Source organism: Pipistrellus kuhlii, unplaced genomic scaffold (genome assembly GCF_014108245.1).
Source record: "Pipistrellus kuhlii isolate mPipKuh1 unplaced genomic scaffold, mPipKuh1.p scaffold_m20_p_3, whole genome shotgun sequence".
In the NCBI taxonomy this organism is placed as follows: Eukaryota; Metazoa; Chordata; class Mammalia; order Chiroptera; family Vespertilionidae; genus Pipistrellus; species Pipistrellus kuhlii.
The window spans coordinates 35,700,125-35,725,565 of record NW_023425529.1 but is presented as its reverse complement, the minus strand read 5'-3'; the positions used below and the strand labels follow the sequence as shown (position 1 = coordinate 35,725,565).

Here is a 25,441-nt window from a genome sequence, read left to right as displayed (position 1 = left end):
GCCCCCAAGCAAGTGGTAAGGGGCAATCAAGCAGGCATGCAGTGGGGTTAGGGGTGATCAGGTAGGCAGACAGCCCCTCGCAGGGCTGGCCTCACCCCTCCCTCCCCCACCCAGCAAAGAAAGAGGGAGGCCCAGACCAGCCAAGCTATTGTACCCCAGCCTGTAGCTTGCAGAGGGAGGCCACTGGTGGCAGGAGGGCGGGGGGTGGGGGGAGACACACAGATGGCAAGCAGTGGCAGCGGTGGGGGTGGGGCCAGCTGCCTGCAGCCCAGGGAAGGAAAGAACCTATAGGCCCTGATCTCAGGTCAGCCTAGGGACCTTACCCAAAAGGTCCCAGATTGTGAGAGGCTGGGCTGAGGGACCCCCCTAGTGCATACATTTTCATGCACTGGGCCTTTAGTATCTGTTATATTTTTACCACTGACCAGTAAGATGTAGGCTTTGAACTGTTAGCACCCATAATTCCTGTCACAAGGAGACAACCTGCTTGAGAATGAAACATGTGCACAGAGAGAAGCAGAATCAACAGATGGTTAGGCAGTTTCTTGAGAATATCACTTAAGCCTTTATATCCAGTCTATCTGGTAGATCCCATTATTTGAGCCAATAAATTATCTTTATAAGCTTATTTGAGTTGTCTATTACTTGCTAAAAAAAATCTGAATGATTGGGGAATGCTATTCTCATTTTATGAAAGAGAAAACTTAATCCTCCAAATCTCACATTATTTGTCCAACATCTTACAGATAATGACAAGAGTTAGAAGATGGTCACAGGCCTGTCCAATGCCCATGATCTTTGCATAACTGCATTTTAAAAAAAGTTTAAGAATGTACACACAGCAAAACCCACCCTTTTGCTGTATCATTTTATCAGTTTTGACAAATGTGTAGATTTGAATCACTACCAACAGTTCCATCACTCCCAAGTGGGCTCTCATGCTGTTCCTTTGTAGTCAAACTTTGCCCCTATTCTTACTGCCTGGAAACCATTGACTTGTTCTCAGCCCCTAGAGTTTTGCCTTTTCTAGAATGTCATATAGATAGAATCTCATATTATGTTGATTCTGGCTTCTTTTCACTTAGCAGAATGCATTTGAAATTCATCTGTATTGTTTCATGTTATCAACATACATGTTTTCTGAAAACATGCTTAGAGCAACTTCTCAACCAGACCCTCATAAAAAGAGAAGTATACCAAGAAATAGAATTCCGCCAAGATTTATATTCACCTGGAATCTTCAAATATGACCTTATTTGGAAATAGGGTCTTTGTAGATGTAACCAAATTAAAATGAGGTCACAGTGGATTTGGTTGGGTCCCAACCCAATGACTGGTGTCTTCATAAAGAAATAAAAATCTGAAGACAAAGACACATAGGGAGAATGCCAGGTGACAAAAAGAGCAGAGATTGGAGAGAGGCATTGCAAGCCAAGAACCACCAAGGTTGGCCTTCACCACAGAAGCCAGGAGAGAGGCATGGAACAGGTTCTCCCTTGGAGTCTCCACAAGGACCTTACCTTGCTGACACCTTGATTTCTGACTTCAGGCTTCCAGAACTGAGAGCTGTATCCCTGTTGTTGGAAGACACTCTATTTGTGGTCCTTGGTTGTGGCAGCCCTAAGAAACTCATACAAGGCCAGAAGATATTCAGTATTGTTCTTAAGCCAGCTTCCCCCAGAGCAAAGGCCTAGTTGAAGACACAGGACAGACAAAGACCAAGTGCCTTCAGTTTGCATTAGGATGAGCTTGACTAAATTCCAGAGTCAAATAGGAGTTGAAAGATATTATCTTTCCCAGGTATCAAATTTATTACCAGCAACTAAAAAGTGAAACCTACTTTAAAAATATGATAAACAGTTTAGAAACCTAACCCTTGCTCCCCATCAACTAATTTAAAGTCAGCTCATTCAAAACTACTATGCTTTTATTCTGGGGGGGAAGGGGGGTAGAGGGAGGAAAGGTTAACATTGGGGAGGGAACACCTTTCATCTATCTTTTTATTAGAAACCTCCAGGAGATTATAGACTCGGGAAATTAAGTATTAAAATTTAATTAACTTCCCAAGTCACATGAAGAAAAACGTTAAAAAAAAAAAAGTAAAGGAAATCCACATTCCTTTAGATAAGAAATCTTCTGAAGTACGTTTCAGTCTGCTGCTTGGATTTTAGATATAAACAAATTAGGGGATATTTTGAATAGATCAAAATATATAGTATTTTAATACTTAAGATGTAGAACCAAAAGGTAAGAATTAATGAGCACATTAGTCATGAGAAAATGAACAGTTTAGGCAAGCCAGAAGAATGGATTTGTTTTGTCTTAAAATATATTTAAATTGTGTATATATGATGTTGATATTGTTGATTAATTAAAAATATAAATTAACTTGTAGTAATGAAAACCTGTAATTCTCAAACCTGGCTTCCTATCATAGGAATTGACAAATATTATCCATCTTAAGTATCAAATTATTACTGGTAACTAAAAAGTGTAACCTGTTTTTAAAATATGATAAAGAATATAGAAACATAATCCTTGCTTCCCATCAACTAATTTAAAGTCAGCTCATTCAAATCACTCCTGAACAACCTAAAAATATGCAGATTCTGATTTAGTAAGTCTGGACTGGGGCCCACAGAATCTATTTTACTTTTCAAATTATCCATGTTACTATGATGGGCAACCATGTTGGAGACCTTTGGGTAAAGTGGATAAAGTTCTCACTGAAAGCAAGCTTTGATCTCCCAAAGCCTGGAGAATTAGAGCTTGGGTCAATCCAAGGTCAAATACCAAAAGCAAAATATTAGAATAGAAGTAATCTAATACTTAGGGTCAAAAAAAATGGAGGCAGGGTCCAAAAGCGAAAACCAGAATCCAGGGGGGGAAACAAGCTTCATGACCCAGGAAGCGGGTCAAAATGCCAATGTGGAATCACATGAGAACACAGGAGAAGATTATAAAGCAAAACATAGGGAACCCTGTGAGTTAGAACTTGGGGTGCAGTCTGGCTCAGGACTCAGAGAAGGCTTTTCTTGTATCAAACTCATGCATGCCTCTATGCAAATTCCTCTATTAGAGTATCAGCTCATTCAGGGTTAAACCAGTCTTTTATTTTCCAGCATCTAGTCTAGTGGCTTGTTTTAATGTCTAACAGTAGACTGAGTGATAGTCACTGACATCTCCATAAATTGAAGTTATTTATATTTCAATATAATATTGCTTGTGTATGAGTGCATTCAAGTTCACGTGTGTCTTTGTGTCTGTGTGGATACTTTTTGTAGAACCCTTTGAACATTAAACTGTTGCTAACAAGTTATAATTATTCCTTGATATTTGACTTATAAAGGAAACTTTCTACAAATCAATTTTCAACATTAGGTAAATTAAAAGGACAGTTTTTATTTTTTGGATAACATTAAGACATTTATTTCTTTATATTTTTTTTCATTCATAAAAAGGACAAAGCACAGTCCTATACTACTCCATTGAAAAAAATGATAAAAAATAACTAAAAAAATCAATTCAATATTTATCAGTATCAAAGAAATCTACTATCACCTTTCCTGAAATACAAAGAAACAACAGATATGCCTATATCTATATAAAGTTTAATTCAGAATCTTGCATCTTAAAGCAGGTGATATATTAGTTTGACAACAGTTTAAAACGGATGGTCCCAGTCAAATTGGTACAACTGTATGAGGAAATGAAAAGCATGAGTTATGAGTGTATGAGGGATATTAATCTGCCTAATCTCTGTCACAAATTTAAAATTAAACAAGTAACTTCCAAAGTCTGTTTTCTTCTTACCTTTCAGAACCATTTCATGCAAAATCTAACCAGTTTTGCTCTTTATTACCATACATTAGAAAATAAAAGGCAAGCATGCATTTGGCAAAAGATTTAGTTGTTGATTATATAAAAATGCCCAACATGGGTCATACTGCAAAAGGAAAACCCCAAAATATAACAATGAAAACACAAACATTTGTACAGAAGGCTTAGGGATTATTCATTTTCCTAAAGTATGAAGATATGTTCTTTTTCAAATAATTAAATATTTTATGAAATTTGATAATGCTCTTAGGACTGTTGACATACTTCTGCTGGGAAATAACCTCTTTAGTTTATTTTTTAAAAGTTTCATTTTATAACAAAGAGTTAAATGTCAACTAATGAAGTGATATTTTTATAACAAAAGCTCTAACATTTACATGTAGATATATAGTACAAAAATTATACAAATTAAAGAAAGGGGGGATAAAATAGTAATAGATCTGTTTTGCTTCCTGTAAATATCTTTTTACGAACCTATAAGGTTTCATTTCTAAAAAGATAAACTCTATCTCTAATTAGCTCACAAGGTTGTGCTAATAAAATAGGATTATACCTCTCGAAGCATCTGTCATTGCACTAATTCAGGGGCCAGCTAATCCTTATTACTTGATTTCTTTCACATCCACACTCAAACACATTTCGGGCACACCATGAAGAATGAAGAAATGTGTGTCTTCCTTTCACAACTTATAAGCACCAGCACTTGGGAGACCACATTGGATGAACACATTATTTGTCTCCTTCTGGCCTTTCAGTTTTGCATACCCTTCAAAGTACCATCAGCAACATACAGATTTGGTATTTTTAGCCAGTTTTCGGTATTGCCTTGAAGCAGGAATGAGTTTAAAACTAAATTTAAAAAAAATAAGGAATACTGTGGTTTTTCCAACCTATAGGTGATTTCTTGACCCTACGCTTTCAGTAAAGACAGGTTTTTACTTAGAAATGCAGCACAAAAACCAAGGTACTAGAATATTAGTACATAATCCTGATACTTACTTAACTGTCATTTATTCCTAGTGGTATAAAGACTATCACATCTTGATTAAAAAATGGAAGCCCTCTACTTTTCAACATTCATTATTCCACATATGGATAAATACAGCAATATGATAGTACTCTAAATAAGAGCTGTGATTTTTGAGGTTTCAAATTGATAATAAGAAAAGCATAACATAATTTCACAGAAGAATACAAAAGTAAAAAATAATCTTCATATGACACGGTAACTTTACTATTAAAAACTAATTTAAAAGAATTACCCATTCTAAAAAGTAAATGTTTAGAAAATTACTTTCAAAATAAGAATACTGATAATAAGTTCTAGAATTTGGTTTTCAATATTCCAGATCTTTCAACCCATTCAGTAAGATGATTTGGTAATGAGATTTAAGTCACAATGTTTCAGTTATACCCTATTCTTTTTAAGAAAACGGAAAATGTCATGAATGATAAGGGCCATTTGAAAATATGCAGGACCCAAAACAGAGGGGATAGTACAAGAGACTGTATTACTCTTACACTTACCACATACAATCAACATTTCAACCTCTATTATATTTCACAACTTGTTATTGAATTTAAAGCACCTGGGTATGGTGATTTTACTTTCACTCTACAGCCTATGGAATTGAATTGAACACTGTAACTTGTCCCATTGGATTAAATCATGCAACTGTCACAGAATCAGGTTAAGTGGTTTATAAGGCATATTGGAACGAGTTAAAAATCATTTTATATCCCATTTAAAAGCTTATTCTTTTGGATGAAGGGGTTCCTGAATGCCTCAGTCATAACATGTGTTGTAAATCAGTTGGATAGTTTGTTAAAGAATAATGTATTTGGCTTAGGATGGAGCCGCAGGAATTGGAAGAATCTGTAGTCATCGCAGGGATGAAGGATGTTCTCTGAGCTGGGTCAGGAACAGCAGCTGTCAGACCACATTCAGAATTCCAAGTGGATAAGGATGCCAAAGGCAGGCAGCAGTAAGCCAAGAAGACTTGGTAATAGGGTGGATGTACCTACAAAGTAAACCAAAAACATGTATGAAATTTTACTGATAACTATCACTATTCTTATCAATGCTTCGGGGAAAGTCAGAATAAATAGGCCTGAAAACCAGGTGGTTCTTACACACACACACACACACACACACACACACACACACACCCTATTTCACTATTCTTAGGTCATTTAAGAAAAAATAGAAATATTTGATGGAGGATTTTATATGAGAGCACATGCACTGTTTATACATGTTCATGTAAATCATTTAAGATGATAAGATCACAAACGTTTGTTTTCTTCATGATCTCACAGTCCCAAATTCCTACCAGAAGGTGCCAGATCAAAAATCATATATAAATAAGTTAAAAAATCTATATGATATGTTAAAAAATAAGATAAAGAGGTGATAGTAAAAATACTAATAAGATTATCTGGGATAATGACATCATAGATATAACTAAATAGATATATAACTTCACATCCCAATGGTTTTAAGACATTTTGATGCTTAAACACCATGATTTTAAAAAATATTTTGAAACTTTTATATACTAATTGATTTTAGAGAGAGAAAGGGAGAGAAAGAGAAATAGAAACATTGATTTATTGTTCCACTTATTTATGCATTCATTGGTTGATTCTTTTTTTTAAAATATATTTATTTTATTGATTTTTTACAGAGAGGAAAAAAGAGGAATAGAGAGTTAGAAACATCGATGAGAGAGAATCATTGTTCAGCTGCCTCTTGCACACCCCCTACTGGGGATGTGCCAGCAACCAAGGTACATGCCCTTGACCAGAATCGAACCCAGGACTTCAGTCTGCAGATCGATGCTCTACCACTGAGCCAAACAGGTTTTGACCATTGGTTGATTCTTGTATGTGCCCTGACCAGAGATCAAGCTCATAATCTTGGAGTACAGGGATGATGCTCTTAAAAACTGAACTACCTGTCCAGGACCAACAGAAAAATAATTGTAAATTATCTATTCAAATTTAAAGAATAATTGCCCTGAGATGTTATATTGTAAATTAAAAATAAAAATGATATAACATGCTATGGATTTATATTACATACTAGTAGCCTGGTGTATAGATTTGTGCACATTGAAAGGAAATTAATTAGTAGAAATACTTTAATATCGCTATTCACCCTTTTTCTATACTAGAAGTGTCAGAGATGAAAGAAAAGTAATAAAATGTATATGAAAACAACATATAAATTGATTAATAAATAAGCAATAACAACATGTTATAAAGACAACAACCCTGGGAGGTTGGCCAGCCATGGAGGAACTGTGGAAGGGCTCCAGGGCGTGTCCAGCCCATCTTGCCCAATCTTTATCGGCCAGACCCCAGCAGCAAGCTAACCTACTGGTCAGAGCATCTGCCCCCTGGTGGTCAGTGCACATCATAGTGACTAGTTGAACATTTGGACACTTAGCATATTAGGCTCTTATACATATAGATTAGGCTAATAATTATATCAGAAGGGCTTGTCTTGTATCAAGCAAGTTTAAAGGTATAGGTCCTGCCCATACTGGAATTCTTGAGAAAGGGATGAAAAATGGGACCAAGAAGGCATAATATTCCTTTCCATTCTCTTCAGCCATGAGGCCCCATCATCAATGAACACACTGCTGGAATGAGTGACAGGCTAAAAAGTACCGTCAACAGCTTATAAATATGACAAATTTGTGTGAAGTTTTGGAAGCTTACTTTAAAAATTAAATCATTATTATTTTACATGTTAACAGTGGCATAAAACACCCCTTTATTTGGCATATTCCTTTTATATTTAGGAAGATTTGGGGAATTTCGAATCTATTTTTTTAAAATATATTTTATTGATTTTTCACAGAGAGGAAGAGAGAGGGATAGAGAGTTAGAAACATCGACGAGAGAGAATCATCGACCAGCTGCCTCTTGCACACACCCTACTGGGGATGTGCCCACAACCAAGGTACATGCCCTTGACCAGAATCAAACCCGGGACCTTTCAGTCCACAGGCCGATGCTCTATCCACTGAGCTAAACCAGTCCCGGCGGAATTTCGAATCTATTAAAAGCACATGCATTCTTCTCATATGGTAGAAGATATGTGTTGGTCTATCTGCATGCATGCATTTCACTATGGCCCTGTTAGTACCATTCATGCTACATGGAAAACATCATCATACTCAGTTAAAATAGTTCTTAAAAATAAACAAGACACTAAAGGTCAAAAAGTGAGGGCAGAAATGGAAGGGCAATAGAAACAATCCTCAAATAGCTACTTGTAGCCTCATCAATGCTGAAAGAAAGCTATCAATAACAGTGATTATACTAACCACTAATAGTAACCATGAGAGCTCCTATTTAGCAGCCATAAGACAGATACTATCCTGACTCTTTATATTCATTTTGACATTAATGCCGCAGCCTATTAATAATAATGGTCATATTATTCTGGTTTTATAGATAATATAACATAGAATTTAGGTAAAATGACTTGTTCAAGGCCAAGGCCAGTAGAGTGGGTGGAGCCAAGATTAGATCTCAGATTAGCCTGGCTCCAAAGACCATACTCTGTACCTCTCTGCCACTTTCTGTAGACAGCTGTAAAAAGGGACCACTTCTAGAGATTCATAAACACACTACACCTGGAACTTAATGTGTCAAGGCAAAGGCACAGAAAGAAAAGAAATGACATAGGGGAAGGTACAACACCAAAGCATTTTGAAGAATCTTACTTTGTTGCAGTATTTTGTCCTCCATAGTTTTCTACATAGATATGTTTAAAATATGCCACAACCCACATGCTATTTCGTTCTGATAAGATGAAGAGTGATAAACCTCAATCATATTCAAAACTAAAAAGTCAGTAGTTTTCAATGTTTGACCTAATTTAAACGATCTGACCTGAAGACCTTTGTCTGGGAATGACTGCAGAGACTGGGCAGTGCTCCCTCCTTGCACCACAAATGACATCAGCAATGAGCACACGTTCTCGTAGTTGCCTAACTTAGTGGGTTGGCTCAGTACAAACTGTGGCCGCGGAAAGAAGTTTAGTCCATTGTGGATGCCATTTTGAAGTTCTGGTGTTAGTATGAAAACCAAATACAATTTCATAATTTGTGGCTTCAGCATCAGGATATTTGATTTATCCTAAATAAACTCTTCATGTTTATGTGTGCTATATTTAATTTCTCTAATGGCTCAAGCTTATGTAATTGTGGTCTTCATCTCCAATTCTCTTCCACATTCCAAATACAAATTAGAGACCTGACTGATTCGCTATTTAAAGTCATTTCATATGTGGGATCCCTATATTCTTGAGGGATTTTCAATATATATTGGTTTTGTATCTAACAAAGTGTATATCACCACACTGCTATCAAACATAATCTCAGTATTTACTTGGTAGGTAGTAAATATATATTTTCCTTTTCACATATGTACTGAATGTCAAACATGTAAAAAGTCATCAATCTGGTGAATTGTTTTACCCTGTTAGAACAATGGTAAAGCCATTTTAGACTATTATAGCTCTTCCACTGGATTTTCTTTTTAAAAAACTGAACTGCCCAGACTTATTTCCTTTAGGAAGGGTTCCTGATACAGGAAGGTACATATTCAGAAGAAAAATTCCAAGTAAAAGTTAAGCAATGTTTAACAATCTCTTCATATTTTTTTTATAAGAATATAACTGTTATAGTTAGTTTTTAATACAAATCTCTTTTCTGATGCTTTAATTTGTACACCATGGTTCAATCCGAACTCCTTCTTCTTTGCTATTGCTGATGATTCCATAATACTTGGAATTTTATCCTTGTCATATCACTATGTTAACAATGGTTAAAATCTCTAGATTGTGAACAACTTCAGAACAGAGAATATATTATATCCAAATCATATTTTTAGCTGTGTGGACTAAGTTCAGTATGAAGTGAGTACTTTGCTTTCAGTAACAGGAGCACAATTGAAGAGATAGCTGATGTTGTACCACTTTGGGGCAACTAGAGAAGTTAACTGAGCACCTGGGACTTTCATGTTTTATACTTTCATCTCTTCTCTCTTTGCAGATTGCTTCATACTCTTGGACTAATTTTTCAAGATACCCAAGAGCACCAAGCTCACAACAATATGTTCTCAAGATAAAAGAGATGACATATTTTAACCCCAACTCCAGTAAGAAAACTTTCAAGGAAAGATTCTGATTTGCAAAGTATGGGTCACAACACAACCCCAGACCAATTGCCATGGCTGACTTAATGGATTTCTATGATTGAACTGGCTTGGAACAACCTCCCATCCCTCAACCAATTCCTGTGGCCAAGGAGGCAGGGTCACAAGATGTCAATTTTTATTCTGATCACAGGTACGTCCTACAATACTTTCCACAGTGAAAGGGCTGTATGGTTCCAGGAGAAAAAGAGGGATTCTGGGAAAGAGAGATTACATTTCAACAAGAAAGTGTAAATACATACAGAGAGTCACCAAAAGCAACAGCACAATTCCTATCTCCCAAATTGTTGACCGTGTAAGATTTTTGTCAAGTAGCATGTCACAAGAACAGCATTCTGTCTGCAACTTTGGGAAATGTGCTTTGTGGTAATTAAGAAAAGTGTTTCATGCAATTATTCGCCTGCATTATTCATAACCTCTCTAACTGACTTCCCCTAATTGCTTAAAGTTAAGAAAAGCGATTGATCTATTTAGTTAGAGAAAACTTAAAGAGCATTTATATAAATTACTCAGAGTACAGGAGGCATTTTTATGAGTAATCCTTGAGAGCTGTTCATGATAGGTGCAGCATTAGAAGGTGTAAGACTAGAAACTAACTTCTTTTTTTTATTTTTAAATTTATTTTATTGATTTTGTACAGAGAGGAAGGGAGAGAGATAGAGAATTACAAACATCAATGAGAGAGAGTCATCGATCAGATCCTCTTGCACACCCCCTGCTGGGGATATGCCTGCAACCAAGGTACATGCCCTTGACCAGAATTGAACCTGGGACCCTTCAGTCCCCAAGCCAACGCTCTAACCATTGAGCAAAACTGGTCTCGGCCGAAAGTAACTTCTTTTTTTTTTTTTTTGCTGAGTAAATAAATCTGTATAGTTATATTTATTTTAAGATTTGGAATTTAAACTGATAATTACTACATAAAGGGAAACATGCTAAGAAATTTAATAAACTACAGTAACTGGGACTATGTTACGTCCATGTTTCTGAACTTATTTATTTGTAGAGGAAGGCCTATTGGGGGATTGTCATTTTACACATTTATTCAACTGTAAGAATTTAGTCTGAAAAACAAAACAAAAAACTGGTAGCGGTTAAGAGCTTTGTTTTTTGATTTGGCCCAACTTTTTGGAAATGCTGAGTCACTCTTTTACCCTTGTACACTCAGCAAATTATTTGTCTGTTTTTCCTTTTGATTATGGAAGGTGAGGTGAGAAATGGTACTTATTTTCTTAAATTTATGGCAGACATGCATGAAAGGAGGAAGTGCTGTTTCTTCCTTTGAGATACTGACACATAATGCATGAATAAATTTTCAAAGATAATTTTAAAAATTCATGCACTCCCAATTTTTGTGCAGAATTTTATACTTGAGGCAAAAACAAATATGTTAAAATTTGTCTTGGCTACTGGAATTTTACAAAGTCAAAGTGTCTGAGACAAAACAATCTTTACTGGTTAATTCATTTCTGGAATTTTCATTTTGTAGTATCTTTTCTTACTTGCATATTTTCTCTTGCATGATTTCTCCCCATAGATTCTCACCCGATTTTTTGTCCTGTCTACATGTTATCCATGGAAATTATAGAATTGAGCCAAGGTGCAAAATGTACAAATTTATAAAATAGTAGAGTTTTGCCTTCTTGGGAACTGGCATAGAATTTCTAATAAAACTCATGTAATTTAGTAAGGTTAATGTTAAAATTTCCTTTAGGTTATATACCAAAATCATTTTAATTAGTTGTCTAATACATATTCAAAATTAAAAGAGGGCCCTGACCAGTTTGGATCAGTATAATGAGCAGAGGCCTGCAGTCTGAAGGGTCCCAGGTTCGATTCCAGTCAAGGGCATGTACCTTGGTTGCGGGCACATCCCCAGTAGGAGGTGTGCAAGAGGCAGCTGATCAATGTCTCTCTCTCATTGATATTTCTAACTCTCTATCCCTCTTCCTTCCTCTGTGTAAAAAATCAATAAAATATATATATATATTAATTAAGAGGTGTATTTTTTTAAAGATAGTTAGTTTCTATTCAAGTCGGTCTCTTGAGAAAAAAATCCAAGACAGTTTTCAACTTTATACCAATTATTATAAGCATTAACTGCCTGTCTTTGACAAAATGAATATTTATCCCAATTTGTTTTAAGACTTTCTGGAAAAGAAAACAAAAGAGAAATGGATTTGACCTTTGAAATACAGCTTTTTTAAAACAACTGATGATTGTTTTTGCCTTTGGATACTTATGTTTTCATACTGTCTGCATGTACTAGCTTGTTTATTTTGCTTTTAATAGTTTTATTTCCTTGTGCCTCCTTCAGATAGCAAATTCTAAATTATGTGGAGAAGAAAAACACACAAAACAAAACAGCTTAAGACCTACTTCCAATTCTGCCAATAGTGAGTTGTATAACTTTGGGCAAAAAAGATATGGCTCTGAAGCTGGTGTGATCTTTGGCTACTTTACTTGTTACGGATGTGGATTTTCCTTCTGTTAAATGATAGGGTTCAATGTTCTAAGTCCTTCGGTTCCTACTATGGCCATGAGTCTATGATTCTAAGCAAACCATATATATTTAAGAATATCAAGCATTGAGCCATAAAATTTGCAAACACATTTGTTATATTTCCCCTTATTTATGATAATCAAAGTTGATATTGCTTTATAAATATATATATTAAAAACTTGATCATATAAGTGATAGTGGCTTTGATGGGTTTGTCAATTTGGTAAAACCCACTAATCTTGCTGCTCCTACTTGTTTGGCAATTATAAACCCATATGCCAAGCAAAATAGATTTTTTTTTTTGGCAGGGGTACATGTCTTGCTGGCAGCTTATCCTAGCAGTTGTACTAGTTCCTTACTGTTGACTCTGGCCCTTTCCCTCCCAGAAAATACTAGATTGCCAGGATGCATTCTTCTTTGAGAAAGGAGCAAGCATTTCCAATACAATAAAGACTGATTATTTGCTGGGAAATGTGAAAGTAAATTCTAACTGCCTATTGGCCAACAAGCACATGCTCACACATACTCAAATAACCTAATTTTGACATCATTTGGGGTTAAGATGAGACTATAATTCTGAGGACTTTTAAAATTGGTTTGCCTACATCTTTAGAAATGCAAAGTGATGCTTCACAAGAGCATGGGATTGAGGTTAGAAAGCATTCTATTTGAGCACATATGACCTCTCACGAGGTACTTCACCTCTTGGAGCCTTCATTTCCTTATCTGTAAAATGAAGAGCACACTACTTAATAGCAGGATATTTGTGAGGATTAAATTAAAATAGTTTATCACCTAATAATTGTGAAATTGAAATATGAAATTTAGTTTCTTCATTTAAAATGTGACTTTATTTAGCAAATATTTAGTAAGAATAGCCTGGGTTATGAAGGAAAACTGAAGAAACCCAGACCTCATTTGGATTCTTTTCTCTAAAATGTGCAACATATTATACATGTAATGGGTATCATGGATTTATTTTTTTTCTCATCTTATACAAAATCTTTAACAAATAACATTTCAATTCCTTTCTTGTGATGAATTCACAGACAACAAGATCCGGTTGATTCTATCAGTTCATCTTTGCATTTGGCTTTGGATGTGGCTGTTTGACATAGCGCTCTTACATGGACAGCCCCAGCTTTGTGGAATACATCACACTACCACCAGGATCCATTTCTCTCAACCTTGATTAATGTTCCAGGGACAGGAGACTTTAGATGCCCCATTCTATGTCGCCATACACACAATACATGTTAAATTATTCCTTCCACTGCCACGACTGATTTTTCCTTCCCCCAATCAGTTTTTGAGGCAAAAAAACAAAACAAAACAAAACAAAAAACAGCAAGTAGAGCCAGAGAGAAAAGTTAAGAATCTGTGTGTGTCTCATGCCAAAGTGGAAGGATCCTTTTCAGTTCTGGGCTTGAGGAACCAGTTGAGCACATCTGTGGTTAAGACTTTCTGGAAATTTGGGGGCTACAGATACATAGCCCATTGGGTTCACTTAGGGATGAAAAAGGACTCTTCCCTGCACCTTCCCCACCCCTCCCAGGGACACACTGGCTCATTTGATAGCCTTGTCTCAGCTGGTATTTCAGGGTACTGACAATAAAGAGTAAGAATAAAACTAATTGGTCATGACAGTCAATTTTCCTAAATTTATTATACCTAATCAAAAGAAATTCAAATGAAGAGAAGTAGGCTTTTTATGTCTTCCCACAAAGCCCACTGAGTCCATCTCAGTTGTTTTACATAAATTTGAATAAACAACTTTTTTCTGATTTTAATACCCAGGTTCAAGGTCATGGTGGGCACAATGTTTATTTCTAGGTGAGACAATGGAACCAGAGGGGCCTACTTATCAGGCAGTTGAACATTGTAACTATTTGTTCATAGAGAATCTTTTTTGCATCAGCATCCCTAAAATCATAGGAAAGGTGACATTTTTTAGTTAGACATACATTTGTCTGCCTATTTCTAGTATCAATCTTTGTTAGAGAAATCATTCCTAGTTCTAGAAAAAAATAGGTATCTTGCCCTTTAAATGTCCTTAGAACATTTAAGAAGATGAGAGCTATGGGGATGCCTCTGTCAATCAGTGCTATGAGCTCCGAAGTGAAAGTTGCATCCAACTCATGTGGATCCTTGTGGGGCTCTAGTTAGCAGTAGCCATTGAGTGGCTGGCCTGCTTGGGGGTGATTTCCATTTTGGTTTTGGGTTTTATCAAAGTGTAGATGCAGATTAACTCCAATTTAAATTTTATCTCTGCTTCTCTTTTTAAAAAAAATCTTTAATGATGAAGAAAATTCTAAAATTTAAATATGCAAATATAATCACGTGAGAATAATAAAAAGGAGATTTTTTTTTTTCTCACTGGAGAAGTGAGGATATTTTTTTCTCATTTATTTTTAGAAAGGGTGGAGGTAGGGGGAAGGGTTGAAAGAAAAAGAGAGAGAGAGAGAGAGAGAGAGAGAGAGAGAGAGAGAGAGAGAGAGAGAGAGAGACAAAGACATCAATGTAAGATAAACACATAGTTTGATTGCCTCCAGATTGTGCCCCAACAGGGGCTGGGAATAAACCTGCAAACAAGGTACATGCCCTTGACCAGGAATCAAATCCTTGACCCTTAGGTCCATAGGCTGATGCTGTAACCACTGAGCTAAACCAGCCATGGAAGAAGGAGATTTTTTAAGTACTTAAAGTACTCACAAGTTTTCTAGACAGTCTGGCCCATACCATGTCATCAGCAAATATCTGTTTAATGAATTGTTTTTATCATTTATTAGTTGCCTGCTCTGTTCAGGGAAGTTTGTAACTTATTATTTTGTTTCATTCTTATAGCATACAGTTGAAGCATGTACTATTGTTATCCTCATTTGCAGATGAGGGTTCTATGGCTCAAATTTCCCCACCTAGAACAAGGCAAAAGTGGGTACTGAATTCAAACCTGATTCTAAGCCCAGAGCTATTTTTTTTTTCTACTCCATGGATGCTTCATTAATATCTCTTACTGTAAATACGGTTAGAGGATGCAATAACCCAATCTTCCTTAACACAATGAGTAGAGAGTTGGAAATTACTGTCTGTATCCAAATACTTCCGTAACTATAAGAGCTAAGGATCCTGGCCCCTCGCTGGGTTCACGTGGTGATTCAGAGGCACAGCTACCTTGGATGCTTTCCTGGGGTAAAATTGGGAGGAAAGTCCTGTTTGATCTTTCTTGATTAATCTTTGCTTTGGGGTTCTAACAAATGAGTGACTCACCTGTTTGAGGCAGTGCTTAGGTATTTAAGATTTTTCTTCCTACTGCGTTCCTGAACTCATTTGTTTGTCAGACCCTGGGGCCTTGCTGCAGGACCCAGTGCCATCCATCTGTCAACAAGGATTAGTTGGTGTCTCAGTGTGTCTCCAGATGCATATAAATTTCTTATAAGAAACTGTCTGAATTCATGGAATCTCTACAACGATTAAGCAGATCATAACCAGATGAATGCCTTCTCTTTTGCTTCTACGAGAGAAACGATTTCTCAGCTGTTTTAACAATGGTCTGAAGTGTGTAAGGAGTTACTGACTGGAACACAATTCTCATTTTTCTAAAGAACTTCTGAGTCCGTGCTTGTTTAGCTTCTCATTCAGGAGATATAAAATAAGTCCAATCACTTTGTACGGTATTTGCAAGGAATGTCCTTTTGGTTCTGTTGATATAGTTTTCAGAATTTCTTTCCCAATGAGAGGGCTCATTCTTAATCTCGTTTTCATGGTGGTAAACCCTGAAGTTTTAAGTTATTTGCAAATTCTTCGTGGGTTCGAATAAGTGGAATAAGATTGGCTTTCATCATTTCTGCACGAAGTTTATTTTTTTTAAAAATCAAGAGAGTAGTTACTCCTTGCTAACTACCAGGAATTCTGAGAAATTCTTTAAGAAACCATTTTTGTTTATATTGAGTAAGTCAAATTCCCAAAAAGTGAATGGACACTAAAATTCTTTCAAAATCTCTATTTCTACCAGTAGCTCCAGTCTTCTAGTTATTCCATTATTATATTTTGGGAGTCATTCACTTTTCTCTCCTCAAAACTTGTGTCTCCTGTCTCTTGACAGTGTATTTTATGCTAATTGATGATGATATGCTAAAATGTTCAAAATAACATAGGCATTGCGAGAAATATTATAGAACTTAGAAAGAGCACAAAACTACTTTTCTCTTCGTCTGCATTCCTGTTTCCTATCCTACTTTTATAAAATTTGCCCATGCTTGTGCATTACTTAGCTCAGCTAATGATGTTGCTTTTTACTTAGTCATTTACAACAGAAAATGCAGAGTCGTTTTCAAAAATGCCTTTTCTCCCTCACTTGCAGTATACCAAACTTGGTCACCAAGTACAATTGATTTGATCTCCAATATGAACCTAGAACTGCCCTATTCCACTCCCTCTACTGCTTCTGCTTTAGTAATTCAGGACCTCATCACCTCCTGCTCAAACACAAGAAATAGTATAATATGAAGGAAAAAATGAAAACCACAAATTCAATTCCCCCCTCTCACAGATTGGCTATAACCTACACTCCAACTATATCTTCCTACTGTTCTTTGTTGGATCCTACTTCCCAGAATCAGTTGCCATTCCTGATTGAGATGCCATTTGTATGTATTCCCAGAGTTCCCATTGATTTCCTGAGACTGGAATGCCCTCCCATTCCCTTTTATGCCTTGAAAATTACTGCTGATCTCACAAAATTCATCAGAACGATCATCCTTTGAAACAATTATTTCCTCCTCAATGCTTGCTTCCACAACACTTAACATATGTGCCACAAATATTTTCTTTGCTTTTCTTAATCCCCAGTGAGGTTAGGGCTTCTTTAACAAGAGACTATGTTTTTATTCACCTTCAGACTTGTAAGGACCAAGACTTACTTGACATATGTTTGGCACTCAGGATATTTTTGTGGAATGAGTTGAACTAATGTTCAAAATCTGTTTTCATTTCTTTCACTCATTTGGATTTTTTCCTTCTGCCATAGATCTATCCCTGATTGCCCTTTCTCTATGCATGTCCCAGAAATATGATTCCCGAGAAAAAGTAGCATGAGAAATTAGTTTCCCCTATTGTCCCCCATGTGTTGTAGGCTCAAAATGAAATAATCATCCCATCTAACCAACATCTACTAAAGCTTTCAATTCATAAATGTGAACAAACATGGTCTTTAATTGATATTTTATATTCTGAGAAACACTTTGCTAGCCATAGATGGATTTTATAATACAGATCAAAAAGAACATAGAATTCGACAAGAGAAATTAGCAGCACACAAAACCTTTACTATTTTTTTTTTGTTCTCTTGTGAAAATTCTGCTAATGAAAGTGTAAGATTTGCCACCTTTCTTGTTTCCTATAGTGATTGTGGCCTGTTGTATGTTTAGAATATAATCCTGGACCAGAAAAATGAGGCTATTCCTTTAAGAGGACATACTTAGATAATAGTTTAATTTGACTATAAATTGGTGCTTTAAATATTTTTTATATTTGACTCAGATACATTTTCCTCTTATAAACTGTCTCAAATCATATTCTCACTGGGATTTTCCATACTTTTTTTTTTTTTTTTTTTTTTTTTTTTTTTTTTTTTAGCTAACTTTGCCTTATACATATCATGTTACAGGAAAAATATATATTCTAGAATAGTAGGCATTGCCAAAAATTCTTACTTGGTTTATAAGGAAATACTTACAATCAAATCTGCCCTATGAAATATTTATAATACTGAATTTACTATTATCAGTACCCTATGCTTTATTCTTCTCCCAAAATTATTGCTGCAGTTTCTAGCATAATTTGTTACTAATTTTATGTATCTCAAATTTTAGTAAAATAAGTCTTCTTCCAGAAAAAATAGTGATATTAAAAAGTATTATATAATATCAAATAATCGTATAATAGTAAAGAGCATGCAATATTTCATATTTTTAATCTTTCTCTTAAGTTAATTTGCTTTATGTTTTAGGTTTCTCCTTGGATTACAATCTCTTCGCAATCTTAGAATCACATATGCCAGCTATCCATTTGCCATGAATATTGTCATACTAAATATATTATCACTTTTTAGTTTTTCTTCATTTTTAACATTTAGATTTTATTGGCTCTCACATTTTAGAATACAATCTTTATAACTTTATATATTTTAAGGAGCATTTTTAGCTTAGGTTTTAATCATAAAGCATATATTGGAAATCTGATATATGTGTCTTATTCTTCTTGTTAAAATATTTATGATCTAAGTCTTCGTGAGACATTTTAACACACCGGTATTATTTCTAGATAATGTTTTTTTCTTTGATAGTTTAATAAAAAAATAAATATTGAGTCAAAATGCTTTGCCAGGTTCTTTGGAGAATAATATATATTTACATAATTATGTAAGTAAAGATTTATATTATTTAAAAAAGGCTTTGCGATAGTTTCCAAAGATAAATTATGAAAAAGGAAAAAAGAAGAAAATTGAGAGTAAAGAGAAGTTTAGGAAAATTGAGCCCTAGTTGGTTTGGCTCAGTGGATAGAGCATTGGCCTGAGGACTGAAGGGTCCTGGGTTTGGTTGCAGGCTGGATCCTTGGCTCTGTTAGGAGGTGCGTGTGGGAGGCAACTAATCAGTGTGTCTCTCTCACATTGATGTTTATCTCTCTGTGTCTCTCCCCATCCTTTCCCGTCTCTCTAAAAATCAATGGAAAAATATCCTCAGGTGAAGATTAACAGAAAAAAAAAATTGAGACAATGCTAAAAGATAATTATACTAAAACTAGAGGCCTGGTGCACAAATTCATGCACTAGTGGGGTAGGGCCAGACTGCCTGATTGAAGCCTATCAGGGCCAGGATGGCTGGGGGGAGGGAACTCGGGAGGTTAGCCAGCCAGCCCCACCCCCAATTGAGGTGGGGGAGGCTGACTTGGGCCGAAGTTCACGATAAAGCAACTGGTCACTTGGCTTTTATATATATAGATAGCAACATCAACATCAACTAATGTTACCACTAATATTACTAATATTAAGTGTCTCTGTTGTTCCAGGCACATTTAAAAAGTATTGTATCTATATTCACATATAGATAGGAAGATGTTGATAACCTAGTTAGACTGTGTATGTATAAAGAATAAGATTTTTATTACATCTGCTCTAATAAGTAATATCTAAGCTGCCTACATAAGAAATGAGATTTATTTATGTATTTTACTTTCTTGAGTGTGTGTGTGTGTGTGTGTGTGTATGTTGGGACGGTGGTAGTGATGAGAAGATGAATTTTTCTAGAAATTGGACAGAGTTGTCCTCTTTCTCATCCTTCCTCTAATAAGATTTCTATTAAATAATGTCTATCAAATAGAGTCCATTTCAAGAATATGAATTTAATATTAACTATTGAATTATTTTATTCAAACATTTATTTATTAGTGTGGCCCAGCTTATGCACTCCTCTAGCCCTACCTGAGAAGATTGCCAACCAAAGTTCCTTAAAAGAAGAGCACTATATTGTACAGCAAAACCTACCCTCAACAATTATGAAATAATATGACAGTAGATTTGATGTAATTGTTTTTTGTTTCTGGACCCTTTTATATAATGCTCCTCAGTATAAGTCAATAACATAATGCTAAACTACAACTTAATAACATTCATTCTATAAGATGCAAAACAATGTCTTTTAAAAACACAACTCAATGAAGTTTTGGATTGATCAATTCATAAAATTGATTGTATCTCCAGGGACTGGGATGAAAGGGATATGTAGGTATATAGAGTATGCATTCTCCAAGGTGCAATATGGCCTCCATGGAGGTGAAATGTTTTTTTTTATGGGTGAAAAAATCTAAATGTAAGATATTATAATGGCTTTGCATCTCCAAAGGGCTACAGAGCATAAACAGACATGCAGCACATTCATGGTATTAAAATTCCATAGGTGCTGCAGTGCTAGGAAAAAAAGAAGTAAGATGTTGTGGGGTTTTTTTGAAGACAATAATGAAATAAATGTTAAGAAACACTGGTATAGAGTATTATCTTTTGCAATCATGCTTTCATTTGAAATTGGGTGGCAAAAGATTAAGGTATGTAAAAACAGGTTTTTAATTAATTTATTTATTTCTCACAATAATAGTGAGTAAAACCTTATTCATCATGTACTACTCACAATAATAGGAGGTAATAATTTATTTATAACTTATTACTCTTAAAGGTTAACACTTATTTCCATTCTATATCTAAAAAATAGACTATACTTATGCTAAGTAAGTAAGGCATTTAAATAATACAAATATATACAAATGCATAGGAATATTAGAGTCATTTTGATTAGAAGAGTCAAATTTTGCAGGATATTGGAAAAATCAATGGGATAGGATCAATGGTAGATCTGGGTAGGGGAGAATGGAGAAACTGTTAGGAGGAGATCTAAAGGAATAAACTGGAAAGGTAAAAGTCAGTATATGAAAATAGAATACTTGAAATGAAAATTTTAATTTTTTATAGTGATTAGTAATGTAATTTTTGCCAGGATTCTTACCTCTCTTTGTCTATTATAGATGCATTGGCACAGTCTGTGAATCTGAGAAACTAAAAATAATGCTTTCACATACATAAAATACAATATGTAGAGTTAAAAGTAAATAGATTACATTGAAATACATATATATTTCAATATAATATCAAAAGTAAATTAACAAAGTAAATATGTTTATTAACACCTTAAAATGACTTACTTATTAGCACATTAAATAATAAAATATAAGATTAGGACTAATAAATATCATATTTTTTAAGTGATATTGCAACAGCTAACTACTAGTATATGAGAACATTTGTGATTGTAATTGGAGATGATGATTTGTTACTTAAATTTGGATTTGAAGAAAATAATCCGTTTCAGTTAGAAATTAGAGAAAATTTTAATTTTTCTTTTCTCATGTAAGTGTCAGGGATTCTCAAGTTTCAGTTTATACTCAAGTCTTGAAACTCTGTCTAGACTGTGATCCTGAGTGGCTGGCTGAGGCAGGGCAGAGAGCATTAGTTACCCTATAAATTAGGATCATTAGGAAAGAGGAATTAAGAGGCCAGGGTATTGGTAGATCATCTACACAGATGTTGATATCCAAAGAATTCACAACTTCCAGGCACATCTGGACTTTGAGGTATCTCTTATGGGTTAGGAGTCTTGTTGAGCTAGTTCTCTGTAATTTATAACACCCTTCTCTCTTCCTGCTTTATGGCCCTGTGACCAAGCCTGGTGATTTGCTTTAGAGATGAAAGTCAGTTATATAGGGCTTGGAGTGGTAGGTTATAGAAGAATGAATATTGGCTGGATAAAGTCATATTCTTGGAATATGTTCTAAATGATTTATTTGCTCTTGGTCTGGCTCATTTTGCAGAAGGTGTCTGTAAAAAAGTGACTCTGGAATGTCGTTCACGCCATTGCATTGCTTTCAAACTGTGAATAATCCATCAAGGGGCCTGGCTTCTAGCCTTGCCCAACTATGGGAAGTATTTTGAGACCTAAACATTCCTTCATAAATCACTAATGTTGGTCCCTAATGTAGTATCAAATGGACCATTTTAATATGTTGATATATCACTTTCCAGTTTAAGTGTTTTATATTCCCTCTCACTATAACATTAAAGGTTTCCAGATCTATTTGTGAGAAATTTCCAGGGTTTTATTTTTAACCATGACAAAATCATTTTCTTTTCTAAATAGTTTCAAATTTATGTTACAGTGGGTAAGTGTCAAACCACAGGAGAGAAAATTTAAAACCCAACTCTCTCAGCACAAACAATTGTCTTTATATTTTCCTGAGAGGGTTACAAGTTTCAAAATAGCCTATAATGTTTCAAAGGAAAATTAATTTTGAAACAGTGTTTTGATGGTTGATGTACGTAACAATTCAAGATAATAGAATTATTTTAACTAATTTATTTGTTATTCTTATATCAGGGGACAATATTAAGTGATATCTCATGGTTTGTGGAGAGGTACATATAAATATTCCTTCCTCAGGATCATAAAATATTTAAAATCCCATTAGTATACAGAATAGATGGATATGATATATTTATGTAATTTTTGTTACCATATACCAACATTTATAAAAATGCAAAATTGAGTTTACTAATAATTAAAATTATACCTATAAGGTATGCCTTGCACAGTATTACCCATTTTTTCATGATCAATTTATTAATACAAAATATTATGACCCATCATACAATTTGTTGAAACTATATAATGCCATTCTACAAAGCTTGATATATGCAAACAAGTTGAAATAAATTACTATTTAGTAAATCTGGAATTTTGCTGATACCCCCCAAATTCAGCAAAATAAAACCCATCTCTGAATCAAGATATTTCTCTTAAGAACAGTTTCTAAACTTCTTCAATACAATTACATCTTCACAAATGATAAATTCCTTTATTTATAACCCGATTTTCCAAAGACTTATTATATATGGGAATCCCTTCTCATGCTAGGTTCTAATTTTAGTCCCATTAGAAATATTTTTCCATCTTCTGCCCTATTAGTATTACTTTCTAAATTTAGAAAAGACCATCAAATGTAGTTCTTGAGGGGAAAGGTGTCTCAGTCATCTGAGTATTGTGAAGTAGCTAATCTAAAATATAAAACAAAGCAAAAAGTTTATAATTTCTTTATGGCATTAAGAACTGTTTCTTATACATTCCAATTTCCTACTTAAATATTCTTTAACAGTAGTAATGTTATCCTATATAATAAAAGGCTAATGTGCAAATTGACCAAACAGCAGAACGACTGGTCACTATGACACACACTGACCACCAGGGAGCAACACTCAACGCAGACGCTGCCCCCTGGTGGTCAGTGCGCGATCACTCATCCAAAAGCCCTGAACTGGGCTCATCGCTGGCGAGAACAGCAGCAGTGGAGGGAGCCTCTCCCACCTCCATGACAATGCTAAGGATGTCTGACTGCCAGCTTAGGCTCATTTCACTTAGGGAGCAGGCCTAAGCCATCAGCCAGACATTCCCTGAGGGCTTCCAAACTGTAAAAGGATGCAGGCTGGGCTGAGGGACACCCCTCACCCCCCTCAAGTGCACAAATTTCATACACCAGGCCTCTAGTATCTATCTATCTATCTATCTATCTATCTATCTATCTATCTATCTATCTATCATCATCTATCTGTCATCTACCATGTATCATCTATCTACCTACCTTCTCTCTGGATGAACTCTGTTTACTGACTTTGGATCAAAGTTCTCTCAATTTAACTTATTGATATAACCCTTGGAACTCTAACTTGTTCAATGTCATAAATCCTTGTTTTAATATCAGGATCAACATTTACTGTCTCCTGTTACTTAAATAAAAAAATAAATAATCCTGCCTAAATTTTCTGCTACTGAAGCCGACTTTGTATTTTTCCTATAACTCTTTATCCCTCTTATTGCACATTCTTATTAAACTGCTTTTTAACCTTGTTTTTTTTTCTTATTCCCTTCCCTGCATTCATCCTTATTTATTATACCTCATCATTTAATTTTGAATATTAAGAAATCTTTTTATATCTGCTTCCTTGCTAATAACTTTCCATTAAAAATATTTATTATTGAGAGCATTACAGATGTCCCCCATTTCCTCTCATCCACCCCCTCCACCTGGTTCCAGTTTTGCCCCAGGCCTTCACCACCCTATTGTCTGTGTCCATAGGTAATGCATATATGCATATAAGATCTTTGGTTAATCTCTTCCTGCCTCCCCTCCCCACTTCCCTCTGAGATTAGTCAATCTGTTCCATGTTTCCATGCCTCTGGTTCTACAATATTTTATGCATCAGTCTATTTTATTCATTTATTTTGATTTTTAGAATTAATTATTGATTGATATGTATTCATTGTCAATTTACTGGGCATATTTTTAATTTTCTTCTTCCTCCTCCTCCTCTTCTCTTCTTCCTCCTCCTCCTCCTCTTTTCCCTCTCTTCCTCCTCCTCCTCCTCCTTTTCCTCTTCCTCCTCCTTCTTCTTCTTCCTCTTCTTAAAGAATATCCTTCAATTTTTCATGTAATAATGATGAACTCTAGCTTTATTTATTTATTTATTTATTTATATTTTTATTTCTTGCCAGTCCCTTATGGTCTACAAAGTTTCTGTTAAAAAATCAGTTGATAGTCTTATGGGCATGCCCTTGTAGGTAACTAACTGTGTTTCTCTTGCTGCTTTCAATATTTTCTCTTTATCTTTAAACTTTGGCATTTTAATTATGATGTGTCTTGATGTGGACCTCTTGGGTTCCTTTTATTTGAGACTATCTGTGGTTCCTGGACTTGTAAGTCTATTTCTTTCACCAGATAGGGGAAGTTTTCTATCATGATTTCTTCAAATAGATTTTCAATATCTTGCTCTCTCTCTTCTCCTCCTGGTACCCCCATAATGTGAGTGTTGGCATACTTGAAGTGACGCCAACAGCAATAAAGGCTCAACTACAACAAGACTGTGCATACAGCCCACTCAGGGTGCAGCTAGAGTTCCCAGTTCGGGTGACTGGGGAGGTTGAGCCCCTGGCCCTACAGGACACCTACAACACAAGGCCACTTGACCAATTCCAGGAGACATAGCAGCTCTACCTAACACATAGAAACAAACACAGGGAAACATCCAAAATGCAGAGACAAAGGAACATGACACAAATGAATGAACAGAAGAAATGTCCGGGGGGTTGGGGGGAGCCTAAATGGAATGAAAGAAAACAAACAGATAGAGAGTTAAAAAAAAAATGATTATACAGTTGATCAAGGATTTTAATTAGAGCTTCAAAGGACTTAGTGAGACTTTCAAGGGCCTTA

General features: G+C 35.3%; 1 protein-coding gene across 2 annotated transcripts in view; it reads right to left on the bottom strand.

Annotated features, from left to right (window-relative positions):
• Positions 1 to 3,413: 3,413 nt before the first annotated feature.
• CNTN1 (contactin 1) overlaps positions 3,414 to 25,441 on the bottom strand; it is a 270,443-nt gene continuing 248,415 nt past the window's right edge. For both annotated transcript variants that reach the window (XM_045587921.1, XM_036457218.2), the window contains one exon: positions 3,414 to 5,861. In XM_045587921.1, the coding sequence (XP_045443877.1) occupies positions 5,785 to 5,861 (77 nt within the window). In that variant the 3' untranslated portion in view covers positions 3,414 to 5,784. The remainder of the gene's footprint in view (positions 5,862 to 25,441) is intronic.